We start from the raw sequence: 21,309 nt of genomic DNA, 5'->3' as shown, positions 1-21,309 counted from the left end.
AGCACTCAAAACTTGAATGATGGACAATACAAGATTAATCACAGGAGCATGAATAAGGCTGAATACAACTCTGAGTAAAACAGTGATGATAAAACGTCATTATATAGGGTTAAAAGATCATAATGTCAGTTTTGCATAATATGTTACAGTACAGTGTTAGTGCAGTTCTTTTATGTCATATACATTTGTATTTAACTGTATGTACTTTGTACGCCGTGATATATATATTACACTGCCAGAGCTTCTAAACACAGTCCCAGTACCACGCAGGCCAAAAATAAAGAGCCAGAATAACACACGCTTCCATTTTATTGGGCTTATATTTTCTTAGTCTCCCATGGTATAGCACAAGTTTGCTTATTTGATTCATTTAATATGTTTTGTCTTATTTTCCCGTTTCTATCCTGCAAAGACACATCATGATAAAGGCGTCCTCATTTGCATATCTATACATTAAAATGAATAAACTCCTGTATTTACTTGCAGATGGTACACAGATTCTTCAAAATGTAGTTTGCAGTTCGCCTTTCTAGGTCAGCTACATCTGGAGACGTCAGCTTTGTGCAGACTAAATAGGTCAAACCACCAGCGGGAGTGGTGTGTGAAACCTATCTCACCTCATCTCTTTCACCACAATATCAAAATTGCTGATAAGGGAAAAATGAAAAGACAAAGGCCTCAAGCTATATTGTGAAGTTAAAGGACAATGGAATAAGAAAAGAAGAGGGCACTACTTAATTTAATATAAACAATTGCGCTAACAAAAGGGCTTGATTATTGCATAATAAATTACCAAATTAAGAATGTATTGATTTACAATAAGAGAGTAATTCTGCTGTATTATTGATGCATTTGTGAGAAAATTAAAAGCTAGGAGCTAATTTCTACTTAAGCCTCCCAAAGATTTGACTCAAATGTACCTTACGTAGTGTAGTTCTAATTTATGATCAGTTAATGAGTGTAATGAGTACAGTACTTCCATGATGTAATATCAAGCTTCCTGTCCTCAATTAGGAGCCCCAACGAAAGCGGAAAACACAAGGAGCGTCGAACACTATAAATACAGACATGCTCTGTGATAGTTCTCTTTGGTCTAAGCATGGCTCTCATGGGTACCATCACCGCGGCGACCACTCTCCTCTGCCTGGTACTCGTCGTCTCAGCCCGAGGAAAAGGTGAGTTTCATGTTTAGTTTAGTGTTTTATAATTATCTAAATCAATCACAAGTGCAATACAGTGTTGACAATTTCACTTTGGGCTGTGCTATTAATCACATTTTAATTTTATCTAATCGTCAGGGAAATGCTTGGGTCATTTCAATCAAGAAGTCTTCAGCCACTTTTCTGTCCAGAACTTTGACCATTTATTGCTTTTTAATGTTCAGGAAATGTATATTTAAAACCATTTTTCAGTCATGGAACTCGTCTTTGATTGAAAAGCTTTTGCCGCACACTATCCAACTAAAACTAACACCAAATCACAACTCAAAGTGGAAAAAGTGGCATGTAATGTAGCAAATATAGTTTGTGCCACTAAATTTGGCAGTGACTGTTTTGCTTTCTTGTTTTGGATTAGAAGTTGGCTCAGGACACTCAAAAATGTGTGAATCTGTGAAATTTGCCATTTTTTCCCAGTGTTCCTCAGCACACTGGTTGAAAATCAATGGTCTATATACTGTAAATGTATTATATTAGTAGTATTTATTGCACTATTAATACACTAGTGTATTTATTCTATTCAAAGTGTATCTTGACATTTAGTTAAAACATTTGTTTTTTTTTCTTATCTTTACCAGTTTCATTATTTTTAGCATACTGTGTGTTCTCCATTGTTGGACAAACTCTCTTTTTTATGTGACGTTGTGGTTTTATGCATTTCTTTGCTGCAGCTTCTCCTCAGGCCCAAAGCTGTTGTACAAGCTACACCCGCAGCCCCGTGCCTTTCCATCGGATAACAGGCATTAGAACACAGACCATTCTGAAAAAATGTGACCTTGAGGCCATCATGTAAGAGCACGCTTAAAAACTTTACAGGAAGTTGAATATTGCTAATACTACAAACTAATACAAGATTATATGTACTTTGAGAGAAGTCATATATATAGTATATTTTGAATAACTTGAAGCATTTTCCTGTTTGCTGTTAAAACAATATATAACATATATTTCTTTTTGTTGTCTTTTTTAAGTTTCTACACAGTAAAAAATAACCAGATATGTGCAAACCCAGGAGATCCATGGGTGCAAAGAACTTTGAAAAAGCTAAGGTAATGTATCAATCAGGCTGTACTTTGTAGTTTTTTTGTTCTTACAAGGGAATATGTGTAGAAATACATAATTTTTGTTTCATTATATGTTGCAGTGACCGTCTTAAGGAAATGGCTAAAGTACACCCTGTTGTTGACAAAAACCTACAGATGAACAAAAGTGGAAACGCTGCGATGACAAGCACCACACAAAGCTCCAAAAACATCACAAAAACTTTCAATACCTTCAGCAGCCAGAAGGTTTAGTTTGAAGAGTAAACAGTGACAGTTTTCTTGTGTACACTGAAGTAAAACTGGCAAAGTACACTCCTTTTGCCCACCACTAGATGGGAGCATTGTTTCATTATAAATCTATTAAATTGTTTTTTTGATTTGTTTTTCAATTAAATCTGATTTTGTAGACAACAAATAAAAACATACAATAAATAACATCTACGTATTTATTTGTGAGCAAAAATAATGACATACAAGAATAAATACTACAGTTAATAAATAATAAATAATCTACATGAAGCACATGCACACTTAAATATTCAAGTTGAACCCCATATTTTCAGAAGAATCAATAAAAGGGTGTCTTCTATGGTCTTGCAGTTACAGTACTGTTCCTCATGGCTCTGAGGCGCTCACTGTTCAAAGACAAGCACAGGTCAGCATTTCGGACAATCAATACTTATCATATTAAAGATGTAAGCGCTGTCCGTGTAGAAACTTACTTAAGCTCTGCAATCTTGGCAATCACCCAGTCCTGTTTCCAGTGGCTGCAGACTTCACCCCCTGTGGTCTCAAATCTAAACAATGAGCAAAGTATTATTGAAGTATTTGTCAGATATATGTCGTGTTCAAAGGATAAATTTGAGCCTTACATCACAGCGCGGACACACGGGAGCCTCTTCCTCTGGTACCTGAAGCCGATGATGGGATCAGTAAGATTGGCGACGCTGACCTTCGTGCAGCAGTTGGTAAGCTTTTGTCCTGCCAAATTACACATACAGGTTAGATGACAATGACACATGACTTCAAATGTTTAGAAAAAAATTATACAATGCATTAATAATGAACAAGTGTACATGAAGTCATATCTCATTGAACTTACCAGATGAGAGAGTGACCATGGTCAGGACTCCGGCGAAAATGGCAAAGAGGACAAGTTTTGTGCACACGGCCATTGTTCTGTTCGAAAGGTCTGTCTGTGCCGTCTGGAGTGAGCGGAGAAAGGAATGGTTTCCCTTGATCAAACTCTCTCAATTTATACCATTAAAAGCGGAACCGGAGATCTCCAACCGCGAGAATAGAGTTCTCCAGATGATTGCAAAAGACGATTTCTGAGTAAAGTGACGCAACATAATTTTTTTTTTTTTGGAGTGGTCAGCTGAACAGGCAGAGGTTGAACACGTCGGTGCATCCTGAACGCAGCAGTTGAGTGATGTGCTTTGTGTATTCTCAGCAGTGACCTATTGCCGTGTCTTGTTTTACATACACAAAATTAAAATTAAGTCCAAAACCGCAATTATTATTAGACTATTTGACCTAATTTCAGTCCCGCTGCAGAAAGAGCCGAGTTGTGGAAAGGTTAGAAAGAGACAGGGCACTAAAGCGACAGGAATTTTCTAAAGCTGAACCTTTTCCCCGCCAAACACTTTCCAATTTATTACCATTATTGCATATGGGGCCAACTCTCAGTGGATTTCGAATTCCACTCTGCTGCTGTGCCGAATTAAAAAGTTAGGATTTAATACGTTTTTAAGAGCTGTAAAACGGTTGAATGAATGATCTGCTGAAAAAATAGAATATCTTTAAGCAGTGTTTCCCAGCCAGAGCTACAGGGACCTGTATTTCAATTCACGATGTACTTTTTATTACATTTTCCATAATGATTCATCTTTCTACAGGATGAATATACAAGTAAAACAATATAGTTTAGAAAATATATTTCTCAATAACAAGCAAAGTACTCACTCTGAACACATTGGTCAAGAAGTGTAACCACTGATCATTCTGGACATCAGTATGTTGTTTTTATCCATTGTTAGAATTTGAAATGCTATGGGTGTTACACAGAAACAAAGAGAAAGTGTTAGAAATCACCTTCAGTCTTTCTCTCTAAAATCTGTAAACAAAGTGAGAAATTTAGGAGTAATAATGGACTCAGACCTGAATTTCAATAGCTACATCTGAATTTCAACATCTACATCAAATCAATAACATTAGTAGCTTTTTTAAAGAAAAACTTAGCAAAATCAAAAATACAGTATCTAAACCAGACTTGGAGAGACTTATCCATGCGTTTGTCTCCAGTAGATTAGACTACTGTAACGGCTGCTCACTGGCCTCTCCAAACGAGCTGTAAAACAGCTGCAGTACATCCAGAACGTTCTGAACGTCCAGGATGTACCATCACATTAGTCCTGTTCTCAGGTCTCTGCACTGGCTCCTGTGGCTCAGAGAATAGACTTTAAAGCAGCTCTGCTTGTGTATAAGTCTCTCTATGGCCTAGCACCAAGTACATCTCAGACATGTTAGTGCCATATGAGTCACCTCTAACTCTGAGGATCTCAGGGACCGGCCTCCTGCTGGTGCCCAGAGCCAAGACCAGACACAGGGAAACTGTGTTCCAGTTCTAAGGGGCAAAGGTCTGGAATAACCTTCCCGAGGATACGAGACAGTGTTTAAATCCAGGCTAAAGACTGTCTTGTTTGCTGGGCATATGACATACGAGATACTCTTATCTGTTCGTTAAATACAATTTGAATGTGTTTTTATTGATATATTGTTATTTATACTGTATTGTGTTTTGTATGTGTTTATTACCTTTTTGTATGAATTGTGCTGTACAATTGTGCTGCCCAGTTGCCATATGTCACATGTCTATAGATTTGAAACTGAAAATGTTATATTTCTGCTTCCATTCTGCATTTGTAATTAAACTGGATGGTTAAAATTTTGTAATTGGAAGCAAAATTTGCACTCAGATCAGCAGTGTTGAACAGGAAGGCCCATGAGTTACTACAGAAGCAGAAAGTGGAAGGATTATGTCCTCACCAATGACATCCGCCCAAACCACAACTGTTCTGAATCATACTGACCAAATATGGACAACAGGAAGGTCAAGCAAGGAAAGTGATGCAGGAGACTCTCTTGTGAAGCAAGTTTCAACAAGTAGTCATTCACTTTTACAACAAAGTAATAGAAAATACCGACACAACAGTCAGGAATTCCAAATCCCTCCCAAGTCTCCAAAGTCGCAGACATTTTTAAAAAGAGTTAAAAAGATAACATGCATTTCAATAGTAATAATGTAGACAAGGCCTGGCGTATTTAGCTTATATGTTTCTAGTTTAATGCATTGAGTCTGTGTGTGTGTTTATGTTATGGATCTATAGTTTATGTCTATGTGATAAATACCTCTGTGATGTCATCAATGTGCGACACAGACAATTTATATGCAGCTGACGATTATTCAACAAAATAAAGTTGTTATATGATACTATTGTCTGTCAAGTAATTTATATGGATTTTGAATTTGAATTGTACAACTATACAAAAAGTATCAAACTGGGGACAATTTGGCAAAAGTCAAATCTGAAATATATTTGTGTTCACAACGTTTTAGGGAAATGTGTAGTCCAACCTGTCAACTTTTATGTATTTAGCCGATGTTTATAGGTTGTGTTCATACATTCTACAATTGTCTCGTTGGGCCAAATGAAACAAAAACTGGCACAAAGTTCTGTCAGTATCAATAAACTAAAATTAATGTTCACATTAGCCTCAGATAGAGGTTCATTGTTCATCTCCAAAAGCATGACTGTGGTCAGTTGAGACTTGAAACCATCAGATTAATATGAAATGTTGTCCCAATCCTAAACAAATAATGATGAGGTTTAATAGTTGTGGATTTATTTACATATACATACATACATACATATATATATATATATATATATATATATATATATATATATATATATATATATATATATATATATATATTCCAAAAATAATACATCTCCCACAGAGTTACACTGACACTTGACAGCGGTGACGAGAACAATGTGATGATGTCATACGCTCAGATGAGACTATTTCCCAATTCATTACATTGAACTTCGCAGTGAAATATCGAAAAGTTTAATCTGACCATTTCTATTAGTGATCAAATCAAATCAATTTATTTTTGTAAGGCCCAAAATCACAACAACAGTTGCCTCTGAGGGCCACAGGGAGAAATGAATCAACAATGTCTGTGGTGGCGATGAAGTCAGACAATGTCCGTGGTGGCGAGGGACGATGTCCCAGGGTCCTCTGTCCTTAGACTCTCCTTCTCGGCCAGGAAAAACTACAAAAAAAACCTCTTTGGGAAAAAAGCGTAGAAACCTGGAGGAGTTCCAGTGAAGGAGAGATCCGACTCTCACAGACGGACAGACGGACACGAGGAGACTGGAGCTGGACCCACTCTTCAGGCAGAAGAGGGACCGTCTGAGTCGAGCTGGACCCACTCTTCAGGCAGAAGAGGGACCGTCCGAGTCGAGCTGGACCCACTCTTCAGGCAGATGAGGGACCGTCGGAGGCGAGCTGGACCCACTCTTCAGGCAGATGAGGGACCGTCGGAGGCGAGCTGGACCCACTCTTCAGGCAGATGAGGGACCGACTGAGGCGAGCTGGACCCACTCTTCAGGCAGATGAGGGACCGTCCACACAGGGCAGGGACCACTTCACCAGGAGAGGGACATCTGGGTCCACAGGTCCTCAGGAGTGAGAGAAAGAAAAAGAAGGCGGTGAACAGTTAGCAAGTGGAATTAAAAAATAAATATTGTTTGATAGCATAAGTGATGAGAGTATAGTAGAAAAAGCTTCAGTTGTTTCATCTGGACTCAGTTTGAAAAAAATAGACGTTTCGACTCTCATCCAAGAGTCATTGTCAATAAAAGAATTTAGATCGAGAACTCCGATATTAATACTGTTCTGTGGTAAGACCCGCCCATTGGGCGGAGCCTTCCTGAAGTAGAAAGAGTTGTTTGTTTCAACAGAAACTCCCCCCTTGTATCTACCGAGCTAGCCTATTCAGAATCTTAATGGCCTATTAGAATCCTCTTTGTCTTTGTGAGACCCTGGCTCAACCACCCTGAGTACCTGATTAGCATCTAAATGTCCTGGTCCTAGTCCTCTACCTTTCCAGGGGTTCAGTAACCCATTATAAATAACAGGAAGATTAAATCTTAGCCCTCCATTTCTGTTTAAAGAAGGTCTTTCTTTTTTAACAAAAATAGCTTCCTTGACTCCTCTTTCAAACCATCTTTTCTCCCTGCTTAAAACCTTCACCTCACCGTCTTCAAACGAGTGATTAGAGGCTTCAAGATGGAGATGCACGGCGCTCTGAGGTCCTGAACTTGTATTTCTTCTGTGCTGATAAAGCCTCTTGTGTAGAGGCTGTTTTGTCTCACCTATGTACCGTTCTTTACAGCTTTCTTCACTGCATTGGATCGAATAAACTACATTGCTCTGTTTTTGAGTCGGCAACTTGTCCTTAGGGTGAACCAGTTTTTGTCTTAAAGTGTTTCCTGGTTTAAAATAAACAGGGACTTCGTGTTGTCTAAAAATTCTCTGCAGTTTTTTTCCGACAGGCCAGACACATGAGGGATAGAAACACCCTTCCTTCTCTGTTCAGTTTCCCTTTTGTCCTGCTTCTTGGTTCTCTTCACTCTGTTGAGAGCCCAAGCGGGGTAACCACAGGCTGAGAGGGCATTTCGGACATGTTTTTCCTCTTTCTTCTTGCCCTCTGAGCTGGTGGGCACACCTTGAGCTCTGTGTTGTAAGGTTCTGATCACACCCAGCTTGTGCTGTAGTGGGTGGTTGGAACCAAAGAGCAGATAAACCACTCACTTTCACACTTTCACACACTTTCATATTTTTTTCAAACTGAGTCCAGATGACTACAACTGAAGCTTTTTCTACTATGGAACACGCCTGGACGAATGAGGGATTACACCGACATAAGTGATGAGACTAACTTCTTGTATCACAACAAATGCATTTATACATTATCAACTTTATTTATATTACTGACTGATGGACTGTTGTGATGTCACGTGAACATGAACAGTTTGACCTTCCTCTTGAGGCAGGAAACAGGGCTGACCAGCTGCTTCACTGTCTGAAAGCAAAATACAATGTCATGATATAGGGAAAGTTATATAAAGAATACAACAAATCAAAATTCAGACTAATGATTTGATTTAATTTAATTTAATTATTTGTGAACTTATAACGAATCAAGCTGAATTAGCTCACACTAATTGAACTGACCATAGTAATAGATTAAATCACTGGTGTCGACGGTATCAAACCTCCAGGAACGAAAGATAATCTTGGATCAACACGACGTCCACTTTCTAATGTGATCACACGTGGCCATGGCCACGTGGTTCTTCTCTTTATCGATATTTCTGTAATGTTTTACTTACACATTCCGCCATCTAGTGGCTGTCAGCTGAACAGTCGATTTGATTTTTGTTTGTAGTAAGTATAGTAACTAAAAAAGGTTAAATAAACTGAGGATATGAAATGTGAACTAATAACATGTGATGGTATCTCTATGTTGGCATCTTTACAGAACATAAGAAAGCATTCATAGCTTGACTGTACTGTTGTTCTGTTATGAATCACAGTCTCATCATGTCACATGCCTGAGGTTGGGTGGAGCACAAAGAAAAGACAAAAATGACATTAGACTATATCTGATAAAGCAGTGCAATAATGACAAATGTTCAAATGATTTATCATCTAAAATCTATAAATGAGTATACATCAAGATTAAAAGATTGCCTGAAAAACTAATAGCAGCAGTAGACATTCAATTCAGGAATATGAAAATCACACTTTGAATCACCATTTGCCATGTTGCCATGTGTTGCATTCAATATTTGTCATTGCATTACAGAATTGTATCATCATTATTGAAAATAGCCACTTCCTGATTTAGTGGAACATGACACCCTGAGACCCCCAGTGTGTGCAGAAGTATGCAGAGGAACTTCAATTGTTCTTTCCATTCATGATGTAAGCGTGGGGGGGCCAAGCTAACACAGTATAAAGGGAATGTGAACGGAAGAGCAAACAGCAGCTACAAGTGCAACAGTCAGGGTGCTCACCATGGCAGCACGTGGGATTGTTCTACTAATATTCGTTGCCACTTTTGTGACTATCAGCACAGCACTAAGTATGATTTTTTTTTCTGATTCTATCCAGTGCTTGTTATTTATTTTGTTGCAGCCAGGTTAATGTTTCTCTGCTCTATTGTCTTTGTCCAATAGGTTTAATGCCAAAGTGTTGTCGCTATATTTCTCAAACTGAGCGTCACATATCCACGTTGAAGAAGTACTACAAACAGGTTTATCCTTGTGCTCTGGATGCAGTTGTGTAAGTAAAACGATCATATGTAATATTCCATTTTTCTATGCATTATGATAACATTATATCCACCCATATTTCAAACAGATTCATCACAAAGAACAAAAAAAAAATATGCGCAGACCCAAAAAGCGAATGGACGAAAACCACCATGGATCAACTGAACAAAAGAAAAAAGGAGATGAATAAAAACAATAAAAAAGGAATTATTTGAAAAATCATTAAGCTTTGAGTGACTTCCTAATGTGACAATGGTGACTTTATATCAAGTTATTTTTCTTGTATTGTATGAATTCTTGTAAACTTGTATTTAATCAATATTGTTAAGAAATGATATTCAATGTATTATTGATATTCATATATTATGCCAGTTCAAATTGTTATCTGTGAAATGAGCTAAATAAAAATAAAAACTGCTTTTGTTGTTACAAATTACATTCAAATTAAGAAATACAGTTTTACAATAATACAATTACAATTGATGAATGAAATACAATTATTATTATCATTATTATATTGAGTATTTGTATTTTTTTCTAGCTACAAAAAGTTGATTTATATTATTTCTGTACTCATCACTGGGAATTTATGTATTTGTTTCAGGGGCCGTGCATATTAATAAACATGTCTGTAAATATGCCAGAATTAGCCAAAAGGCTATTTTTCTTTTGTAGTCCCATGACAGCTGTTGCAGTTGGCCTAAAAACAGGAAAAGGGGAAAAAAAACAATATAGCAATGACTTTACACAGAAGTTATTTACACTTTTTACATAAATGGCACAGACAAAAGTTACGAACCAACAGTCAAATAAGAGAGCAAATGCACCAATCTAGAAAACAATCCCACACAGACACACATAAGTACAGGGCAGGGGGCCTGCAGGGGGCCTGCAGGGGGCCTGCAGGGGGCCTGCAGGGGGCCTACAGGGGGCCTACAGCGGGCAGCAGTGAGAGCAGGTAGAATTAATGTTCACAGATCTGGTTTGCAACAATGAGCCATTGTTTTATCTGTATGTTGAAGGTGTGACATGTGTTTGCATTTCTCATGTGAGGTCAGAGGCAGCGCGGACAGAAAAAGTGGTTTGACTAATGGTACTTTCCTTAAGGGGATAATACTGCGCCTCTAATACAGCTGTAGCTGGTGGTTTTAATGTTAATAAACTGACAGCGTCCAAGTGAAACATAGGAGCCATTCTCCTCCTCAGGTTTGCCCTCGGTGTAAGCACTACCGATCAATACAGACACATATTATAAGAGTGCACCTGCATTAATGGTGGAATGACACATTTTATAAACAATGTGATGTCAAGAACATTCATTACAGAAAAAAATAGACCCTACAATTATTTCTTTCCTTCAAAAGGATGTGTGCCCTTGACAGTGAAAGGAATCGTTCAGAATGCAATATTTTCATTCTCTTATAAAAGGGTGACTTTATATTTTGAAAATGTAACTTCTTGGCATTTTCACACATGTAAGTCCAGTTTTCTGTACACTTGAAGTAAGTGCCATATTGTCCAGATGGAAGGTTTAGCACCTCCATTTAACATACACATAATATTTCCACCAGTAGTGTTGCTGAAGAGGAAGGTGTACAGAAAAGATTACTACAGTCGGGGGTGTGAGGAGCTTTGACGAGTAGCTTGAGGTTTAACCACCAAGCAGTGGGTTTCCCCTAACTTTTATTGGCAGATGTGTATAAGTGCATTTCATGTTAATGCATGCAACAAGAGCTATTCTTGAATAAAATGATCATACCTTATTATTATTATTATTAAAAGATGTAAGTTCATCTGCTAGAGATGAGTTCATACAATACGTTTACAACATTTGCATCTTGCAGTTTTTTGCATTGTACCCACCAGCATTGTATCCACTCAACAGTATTGTATCCACTCAACAGTATCGTACCCACTCAACAGTATTGTACCCACTCAACAGTATTGTATCCACTCAACAGTATTGTGGGTTGTATGAATATTCCTCCTGGGCCGAGCGTAGAGTGGTTTCTCCGTGAGAAGAACTGCAGACTGTGTGAAGAGAAAGTGTTGTTCTTCTCATTGGTTCACCACATCAAGATGAGCACAGCTTCAAACACACTGAGTGATAATGACAATGACTATAATAAAAGAACATATAATATTGTATGTGTTTAAAGGTGCATCAAACCTTTTCTGGCATTACTTGTATGTCTTACTAAGCACTTTGGTGCCACGGCTGTTGTTTTAAATGTGCTATATAAATAAATTGGCTTGTCTTTACATTAGTGTAGTTATTAGGTGTTTTTATTGCTCAAATACAGTACCAGTGTCCATGGAGACAAGCAGATGATGGACCCACAATCAGAAAAGTTACATAATGCACTTTTACCTAACATAGCTTGTGATTCTATGTAGAGACACGTATTTTAATAACGATATTAAACGCTAATACAAACTGTGTTGTGATAGGTCCATATTTATGCTTGTGTATGTTTCTAAGAATCACGGAAACATTGAACACAGGCCTTCTCTTAAAATATACCACCAAATAATTTCTCTGAATCCAAAGCACACAGGAAGTGGCGACAGCAATGCCCAAACAAACCCGAAGGTAATTTGAAAGTGTGCACCGGAAAATAATAGACGAGATGTTCATGTGGCTGCTCTTGTACATTCAATTGTGCTCAATCTATGTATAAACCTTGTATTGATAATTAATATAATGTGGGTGTACACTGTGTGCATCTTGTATGTAATAATACTTTTATTGATATTGTTAGTCTTAAAGGTGCAATATGTAACCTTTCTGGTGGAAGGTCCTCCACCTGCTTGTCAGAAGATGTTATTTCTTTGCTTGAAATATTCCACAAGATGGTATTAAAAATATCTATTTCCATGAAAACATGCCAGGTTACAGGTCAGCTCTGTGGAGAGGCATTCCCTCTCACAATAAAGGTGCATGCGTTTCAAGGTATTTTAAGCCACAAAAAACACCTGGAACAAATGCAAGATGGATAAATGTAATGCATATCGTGGAACATTCTAAGCAAAGCAATCACATCGGCATGGACACAAGCAGGTAGTGGACCCACCCTCACTATGGACATTACAGTGCACCTTTAAGGCAGTGACCAAACCTGAGCACAAGGATCTTCATAATTCATGATGGATGTTATGATTTTTCACAACAGGATATATGGGTTATAGAACAACTGACCTGACCAACCCATCAAGGTCAACTTGAATATCAGTTAGTTAGGGGAAAAAGGTATGAAGGGATAAATTAAACTACTTGGGTGGCTCAAGACAGCGAGTCAGTGCTTTTGTCCTCTAAAACTTACTGTCAATGATTTCTCATCTTAGAGGACATGAATAATGGACTTTTGTAAAAGATGTTACCATATTAGGATATACTTGAGGTTATATGTCAAAATGTTTTGGGGTCTTGTTGCATTAAGTATTGCACAGATTTCAGTAACAGACACAAGAAAAAGACGTTTGTACAAGTTATAATTGATTTAATACATGTCTAACCCTCTCATCAAACAAACATTAAAAGATATTCAAATATAATAATATATTACAAATATAAAAGTCACAGTAATGATAATAATAAGAACAACAACAACAACTTAATATGACAATAGGAGCCTATTGTTGATTGAGCCTTTCATTCTGCATCTTTCTCCTATTGTGCCTTCTTCTCTCCCCTCCTCTTTTCAACCTTTTACGTAACTTATGTGTAGAATGAGTTGAGGTAACTTCCTTCTTTTGTGCCGCTAGCTTGTCCTGCTCCAATCTCTTAATGGCTTTTTGTACAAATGGTTCCAGAGGGTCCCAGCATATCGTTTTGTTCTGCTTGGTCAAAAACCTAAAAAACCCAAACACAATTACACAGTTAAAATGGTGGAAATTGTATGACAAATGTGTAAAATGATGCTTTGGAGACACTTACTTTATAGAATCGATGGGACAGTCGCCTTTAACCTGAATTCTGTAGTTTTTAATGTTTCCTAGGCGGATTCTGGTGTTGAAATTCTTGATACAACAGTGAGTTTCTTGACCATTGGCTAAAACAAAAAAAGTAATTAGTGTCCAGTTTTCATTACACAAAACAGTCTTCCTCCTTTCAACTTCTTACCTCCTCCATTGTCCTCCTCACGCTTTTTTGTCTGAATTTGAGTTGAATCACTACTGCTGAGTTGAGCCGTGGTTTGACCAATGTCCTTAGGTGTAGCGTGAGTTTCTTGACCATTGGCTAAAACAAAAATGAAAGTGATTAGTGTCCAGTTTTCATTACACACAAGATCTTCACTCAAATACTTTTTTCAACTTTTTACCTCCTCCATTGTCCACCTCACGCCTTTTTGTCTGAATTTGAGTTGAATCACTACTGCTGAGTTGAGCCGTGGTTTGACCAGTGTCCTTAGGTGTAGTGTGAGTTTCTTGACCATTGGCTAAAACAAAAAATGAAGGTAATTAGTGTCCAGTTTTCATTACACACAAGATCTTCTCTCCCTTCCTCTTTTTAACTTTTTACCTCCTCCATTGTCCACCTCATGCTTTTTTGTCTGAATTTGAGTTGAATCACTACTGCTGAGTTGAGCCGTGGTTTGACCAGTGTCCTTAGGTGTAGTGTGAGTTTCTTGACCATTGGCTAAAACAAAAAATGAAGGTAATTAGTGTCCAGTTTTCATTACACACAAGATCTTCTCTCCCTTCCTCTTTTTAACTTTTTACCTCCTCCATTGTCCACCTCATGCTTTTTTGTCTGAATTTGAGTTGAATCACTACTGCTGAGTTGAGCCGTGGTTTGACCAATGTCCTTAGGTGTAGCATGAGTTGAGGTAACTTCTTTCTCTAATGCTGCTTGCCTGTCCAATCTCTTGATGACTTTTTGTGCATATGGTTTCTGAAGGTCCCAGCATATCGTTCTGTTCTCCTTCGTGAAAAATCTAAAAAACCCAAAACACAATTACTCAGTTAAAATGGTGGAGATTGTACGACAAATGTGTAAAATGATGCTTTGGAGACACTTACTTTATAGAATCGATGGGACAGTCGCCTTTAGACTGATTTATGTAGCTCTTAATCTTTCCTAGTTGAATTATTGTGTTATGATTCTTGATACAACAGTGAGTTCCTTGACCATTGGCTAAAACAAAAAGGTAAGTAATTAGTGTTCAGTTTTCATCACACACAAGATCTTTTCTCCCTTCCTCTTTTCAACTGTTTACCTCCTCCATTGTCCACCTCACGCTTTTTCCTCTGAATTTGAGTTGAATTACTACTGCTGAGTTGAGCCGTGGTTTGACCAATGTCCTTAGGTGAGGTAACTTCTTTCTCTAATGCTGCTAGTCTGTCCTGAACAGTCTTCATGGCTTGTTGTGCAAATGGTTTCTGAGGGTCCCAGCAGACTGTTTTGTTCTGCTTGGTCAAAAACCTAAAACATCCAAAACACAATTACTCAGTTAAAATGGTGGAGATTGTACGACAAATGTGTAAAATTACTCTTTGGAGACACTTACTTTACAGAAGCGATGAGACAGTGTCCTTCAGGCTGATATGTGTAGTTAACAATGTTTCGTAGGCGGATTCTGGAGTTGACATTCTTGAGACAACAGATATAGTCTTGACCATTGGCTAAAACCAAAAGGTAAGTTATTAGTGTTTTCCTTTTTCATCACACACAAGAGATATTTGATAAACTTACCTGTATGGAGTGAGGTTATCCATGTGGTCAAACAGAGCACATGGACAGCGAGTGCCAGGCCGTATCCCATATTCACAATGACGTTTATCGTTTCTGTTTGTGAGTACAGAGAGGGCTGATGCATTGAGGAGGCATGGTGCAGCTCTTATAGAAGTGTGATCTTCCGTTGTACACCCCCCAGCCTGGTCACAGTGGAGAGAGTCACCACACGATAGGAAACAGTGAAGTCACCGAGAGGAACCGCGACTCAGCCCATGCTCTGTGTTTCTGCTGCAGCCCACCTGACACAGGCAACGTCACCACGTGGACTTTCACTATCACTGAGAGCCACAACGTAGAGAGGACAGGAAACTTCAGTCAACTTCTCTCTACCTAATATTATGAGAACACCATGTACAGGCAGTGAAGTTACCGTACTCTTCTGTCGATACTGTGAATAGTGATGTCAGTAAAAAAGTACTGGTAATGATTATTTTTAGCATACTTACTCCAAATAAGTATATTTTTCTTTTAAATAATTATTTGTATTCAGATATTTTCATTTGAATCAATAATTATCTTATTATGAAGCCAGACCAATGTGTTTTTGATTTGGATAAATATTAATTATGCAGTTAAACCCACTAGTTTTTGTCATTGAATAAAATAACATTAATACATTTTTAGTGGCTGAATGTTTTCTTTAGTTGAATGTAAGTACACTCTATTCTGATTCAATTTAGATACTAATTTCCAACTTCATTACTTTTGCCACATGGACAATCATTTAAGGCAATTCACTGAAGGGGAAAATAATATCTGGATAAAGTTAGACATATAGCTATATCAATTTGAAACTTTTCTGTAGTTTACTTAAATGTAAGCAATGCAAAAATACAAGGCTTTCATTATGTAATGTTTATATTGTATGTTTATGATTTATGTGGAAAAATGGTCACCATTGCTCCAGTCACCCGTGACCCCCAACGGGAACAAGGCATAGAAAATGAATGAATGAACAAACTAAAGCTGAAAAACATTTAGAGCCAGATTTACATGTCTTGCTTCATTTAGTCAACACACAAGAGACAAAATAGAGATGTTATATAATATTTGAATAAACTAGATCTTAAATTGGCAAAGAAAAAGAGCTGGAGTTAAAACGTTAATAAACCAGGTTTGAAATTACTTTAAAACATCCTGTTAAGAACCACACTGTAAAGTTTGTGTATGTAGGTGCTATTTTAAGGGCTGATCTTTATGGCTCTATGGGAGAAAGAAAGGCAATTTAACAAAACTGCCTTCAAATTACCCATTTAAATAAAAGGCCTCAAGTAAAAATATACACTTGTCACTACCAAGACCTGTGATAGGTCTGCAGATGACTGGAAGTTAGCTTAATTTATCCACTCTCAAAATCTTTGAATTGCATTCCCTGTGTTAACCTGCTTGTTCTGGTCCGGATGGACCTCCTGCCTCCTTTTCAAGGGGAGTGGTTCAAATAGTCCGTGTCCAGGGTGAGAAGGGTCAGCTGTGACCTGACCTGCTCATCCCAGAGTCCTGGATGGACTCAATGATGGCCGTGTAGACCATGCGTCATGATCTTGGCTTTCCTCAGCTGCCACAGGAAGTACCTCTGCTGGGCCTTCTTGATGAGGGAACTGATGGTGGGCTCCCATTTGAGGTCCTGTGTGATGGTGGTGCTGAGGAAGCAGAAGTAGTCCACGGTGGTAATGGGGTGGTCCGTCAAGGTGAGGGGGTCTGTGACTTTCCTTTCCGGAGAGAACTGCTACTCCAGACGCGTTTTGTACTGTGATCTAGCTCTCGACACCTCCTTGCTAAATCCATACTTTTTACAGGGTTTGTCATTGTTACTTTGGTGTGTGTTGCTGTCCTCACAGATTTGAATGTATGACGTCAAAGTGTCTGTGTACTCATCCAAATCCATTTGTGGCAGCTCTGAAAACCTCCCAGTCTGTATTGTCCAAGCACGCACGTAGCTCCTCCACTGCCTCGTTGGTACACCTCTTAGAGGTCCTCACTACAGGTTTGGAGAGCTTCAGCCTCTGTCTGTACGTGTGGATCAGGTGAACCATGGCTTGATCTGAAAAGCCCACAGCAGCATGAGCCACGGGGCTGAAGGCGTTACTGACAATTGTGTAACAGTGTTCTAGCGTGTTCTGCTCTATGGTCAGGACTTTCGGCTGAGATTCCCCTTGTTAAAATCACCCAGAATAATAAGCAAAGAGTCTGGGAAGTTCCTTAGCCAGTCACATTGAGCTGAAGGTGATTCCTCTCACTCCAAGTGTCATTCATTGTCCACTACAGTCCTGTACTCCCTCTTATCACCAGAGTCATCAGAGAAATAGAAATGTTACTGCTGTTGGGGCGTCCGGCTTTACAAAAACAAAATAAATTGAATTTAAAGATGGAAGTGACTTTTTGCAAGGTTGAATCACGGATGCATGGAAAGATTTGATTTAGAGTGTCTTAAGTTTCAGAATGATTGTGCCATACTAACACATGGAGATCTATTCATGGGTCCTGGTGTTACTGAAATTATCACTATAGAGTTTATGATCAACTCAACTGAAAGACCCAGTATAATTAGATTTGCTTTTACAGAAGTCCTGTACTGTGGGGAAAAACATGAGCTATAGGTCACCATTGGCCATGTATTGGCATTTAACTGTGGAGGCGTACACAGACCGATCAATACCACAACCTTTCTTACAACAATAGCATGACTTTCTTTCACCTATAATATTAGAACCAGTACAGCAGTTACTGCCGTTTTTAACATATGGACTTCCACATTTTAGCAACCTATATTTTTTTATAAAGATAAGATAAGATAAGCCTTTATTTGTCCCACAATGGGGATATTTCAATGTTGCGACACAGAGTAGGTAGAGAAGTAAATAATAAAAAAGAGATAACTTATAAAAACACTCTTGTAGAAAAACAATAGTAACACTCCTATTGCTGGTTTATGAAGTTTTTTTTAAACCAAAAGAAGAAAATGCATCCTCTGCACTGGTCACTTTAGTGCATCAGTGGAAAGCTTCAGAGCAACAGTTAATTTGCATTCAAATTAATATTTCAAATTAGGAATGGGTCAAGGATTCATTTCCTGACATGACAGTTGGAATGAAACTAACCCTCTGGCCTGTATCCCTCGCACAAAGCTTCAATTGTGGCTCAAGCGTCCATTTAGAAATGTGTCAATAATCGACTTCCACCCTGGCCTACATTACCATAGAGATTACCATTAGTGCATTAGCATAGACATTGCTCTCGTGGTTTTGAGACGTCTGTGCGTAAAAAGTGCGTGCGCACTTCGAGCACATCCGCGAGCGAGGGGCGAATCACGGTGAATCAATGCGCACTTTAATTAGAGGAGCGCGTCTTCACGGTCCGGAGGAGCGCGGGGCGCAGCTGATCCAGCAGCTGATCCAGCAGTGGAAAGGCCTTCCCCGCCCCACCAACCTGTCACTTTAGCCAAAGCTATTATAGACAGCAAATTGTCCACGGCCTCAAAAGGTTGAAATGAACATCTTATTAGAACACTCATCTGTACTGATACTCCACAAAGGGAATGCTGATTACGCTGTAAATAACTTATTAAATTAAGGAACATAAAGTTGTGAGAGCCCATATTCATTCAGGCAAATTATTCTTTCCTGATTAGAACGTGAAGACCTTTGCCCATTCAAAATACATCAATCAAAATTTAAAAAAAATATTTGAATTGCGTAATTTCTGACAAAGAACGAACATGTCCATGTCATCGTTCAAATCATTAAGAAATCCTTGTGCCTGAACCTCATGAAATGAAGCTAGGTTTAGTTTAATAGTTTTATGATGACCAGCACGGCTACTACGCGTACGTATATTTAAAATACAGTTTGCTTTTAAGGCCTGAATTGTGCCATAGCCCAACAGAACTGATCTTGAGCTTGAAAAAGTAATTTTCTCAGTAATAATGGCTCATCACAGTTTTCCCTGTTCCACTAGGTGGCGCCCTCTCCCTGCCCTCGTGGCTGACTGTGTCATCGAAAAAGTAGAGCTGTAGTTATACATGGCATTAAAGGATTGAAATAATCATTTAGCAGAGGCTAACAACATGCTTTGACGTGTAGGCTGCTTTTGTAACCATGTACACAGTGTTTGGAAGTAACTAAATGTACCTAAAATACATATTCATAATAGTAATACTCATTTTGAGACAGTACCTTAAGGGGAAATTCCCGGTAAACATAACTTGTGCTGAGTTCCTTATAATGCATTACAGGCTGTGCACCAAACATCCTTATAGCTTTTATTTGTTATTTTTCATGCTATATATATATAATATATAATATAATCCATGTAAAATTAGTATCCAGAATACAATACTCTGATTGGACCATGTAATGTAATACAAACTACCTTTTTGTCTTACCAATACATTTGAATGCAAGTATTCAACAGAATACATTTACAAAATATTCTTTGGATATATAGTGGATATATACTGGATATATAGTCTATGTTTGTGACCCTAAAGACATCCAAAGCCACAACACTCACAGAATGATGTTTTTGTAATGTCTCATTAGAACCTGCGTTATTCCTCATGCGTCCAAGAGTGGCCCATAGCTCCATCAGATGAAAGGATGAACACAAGAAAATCAAAACATCTTGAGATACATTTGACAGTCGACATACAGTATTGTTCAAAGTTGTCTAATATTGAAAGGTAAAGAAGTAGTGAAACAGCAGTTGGTGGGGGTTGAGACTTTATTGTCCCAGTATGGACTCTTTCGCCAGATCTTTGGTCAGAACCCATGATCAGGAACTACATATACATGATATTTGATGGTTCTTTTACTGCTGATTACTAGCTCACTATCTGGAGAAAACCCACCTGAACACAGGTCGCCTTCAGTGACTGACCAATACAGTGCTGGAGTCAAATACTCTGAAACGTATTGTTATGAGGTGACAGTACTCGGTGTATAATGGTGAACGTAACACACATTAGAGCATTTTTATAAACCAACATCTATTTAGTGCAGCAGCATGCCTCCCTCACAAACGTTCTCTTTGATCATATGGTCCATTATGCCCATAAATTATCCTTCTATTTAAACTCATCTTTTTCAGTCATATTAGGCCCTTCCCCTCTCTTTGAAACTTTCTCTTCAACTTCCCTCCCTTTTCCCCCACTGCTGCTTCCTTCTTGGGTTAATCAGGGTCATATCAAAGTCCAAATCCCTCACTTGTGTGTGTGTGTTTGGTTTGTCCCGCGCCTGGTCCATTGTCCCCCCTGTTGGAGCGAGATTATTCTGAGTTTCTGACCTCTGGGTGCTGCGAGGGGCCCGATGTTTGAAAACACAGCCACTTGTCTTTGTCTCGGTGAGCCCAGCGGGGGAGCTCGACCAGGGGCCCCATCACTCTCCCTCTCTCGCTCTCCTCTCAGCCCTCCAAAGTGCACTGCCAGTTCCGTCTACTCACATAGCTATTATTATTATTAATATGCAGACAGCTGGTTCCTTGGGCCCGCACACACAGGGTTTGGGTTTGCCGGAGAAAACATTGATTCTGAGTTGCCTCCCAGTGAGTCAATGCGGCCCCATAAAGCATTGGAGTGTATCAGCTTGATCGGATGTTTCCCGATAAGACTGATTCCTCCCAGGGCATGCATACGTTTGGTCCTGAGTTTGTTTCCAGAAAGATATTGATTGTTGAGTGACACAGCACTATGGATCCCAGGCAGCTGTTAAGAGTTTCAATTAAGGGCGAAGCGAGCATATCGTTAAATCTTCGGGAAGTGCTCAAGTGTTTTTCCTTTGGTCTTTTAAACTAAAGAAAGGAAAGTTGTTAATTGGAGCTTTTGCTTGCAAGGAAATCTAGCACTTAAATTACTATATTCAGTTCAGAGTGAATTCCCTGTCCATAAACAACATAAACAAAAC

At 38.6% G+C, this 21,309-nt stretch overlaps 3 protein-coding genes across 4 annotated transcripts in view; 2 read left to right on the top strand and 1 right to left on the bottom strand.

Annotated features, from left to right (window-relative positions):
* LOC140356384 (phosphatidylinositol 4-phosphate 5-kinase type-1 alpha-like) overlaps nucleotides 1-21,309 on the top strand; it is a 155,279-nt gene that overhangs the window by 56,117 nt on the left and 77,853 nt on the right. The gene's annotated exons all lie outside the window — the stretch shown is intronic.
* LOC140355724 (C-C motif chemokine 20-like) lies at nucleotides 1,066-2,616 on the top strand. Its single transcript, XM_072440382.1, has 4 exons — nucleotides 1,066-1,175; nucleotides 1,889-2,006; nucleotides 2,189-2,266; nucleotides 2,362-2,616. Exons 1-4 carry the CDS (start codon nucleotides 1,100-1,102, stop codon nucleotides 2,510-2,512), a joined length of 423 nt encoding a protein of 140 aa, XP_072296483.1. The 5' UTR covers nucleotides 1,066-1,099; the 3' UTR covers nucleotides 2,513-2,616.
* On the bottom strand, nucleotides 13,199-15,617 carry LOC140355723 (uncharacterized). The gene is made up of 10 exons (XM_072440381.1): nucleotides 15,371-15,617; nucleotides 15,186-15,300; nucleotides 14,895-15,100; nucleotides 14,698-14,812; nucleotides 14,398-14,612; nucleotides 14,198-14,314; nucleotides 13,998-14,114; nucleotides 13,799-13,915; nucleotides 13,613-13,727; nucleotides 13,199-13,528 (listed from the first exon to the last, which is right to left on the bottom strand). Exons 1-10 carry the CDS (start codon nucleotides 15,492-15,494, stop codon nucleotides 13,309-13,311), a joined length of 1,461 nt encoding a protein of 486 aa, XP_072296482.1. The 5' UTR covers nucleotides 15,495-15,617; the 3' UTR covers nucleotides 13,199-13,308.

This window comes from Eucyclogobius newberryi, unplaced genomic scaffold (assembly GCF_026437365.1).
Source record: "Eucyclogobius newberryi isolate DKJ021-1_F unplaced genomic scaffold, fEucNew1.0.hap1 SCAF_12, whole genome shotgun sequence".
NCBI classification, from domain to species: Eukaryota; Metazoa; Chordata; class Actinopteri; order Gobiiformes; family Gobiidae; genus Eucyclogobius; species Eucyclogobius newberryi.
The sequence above is the reverse complement of the archived record's forward strand: the minus strand, read 5'-3'. Positions and strand labels throughout refer to the sequence as shown.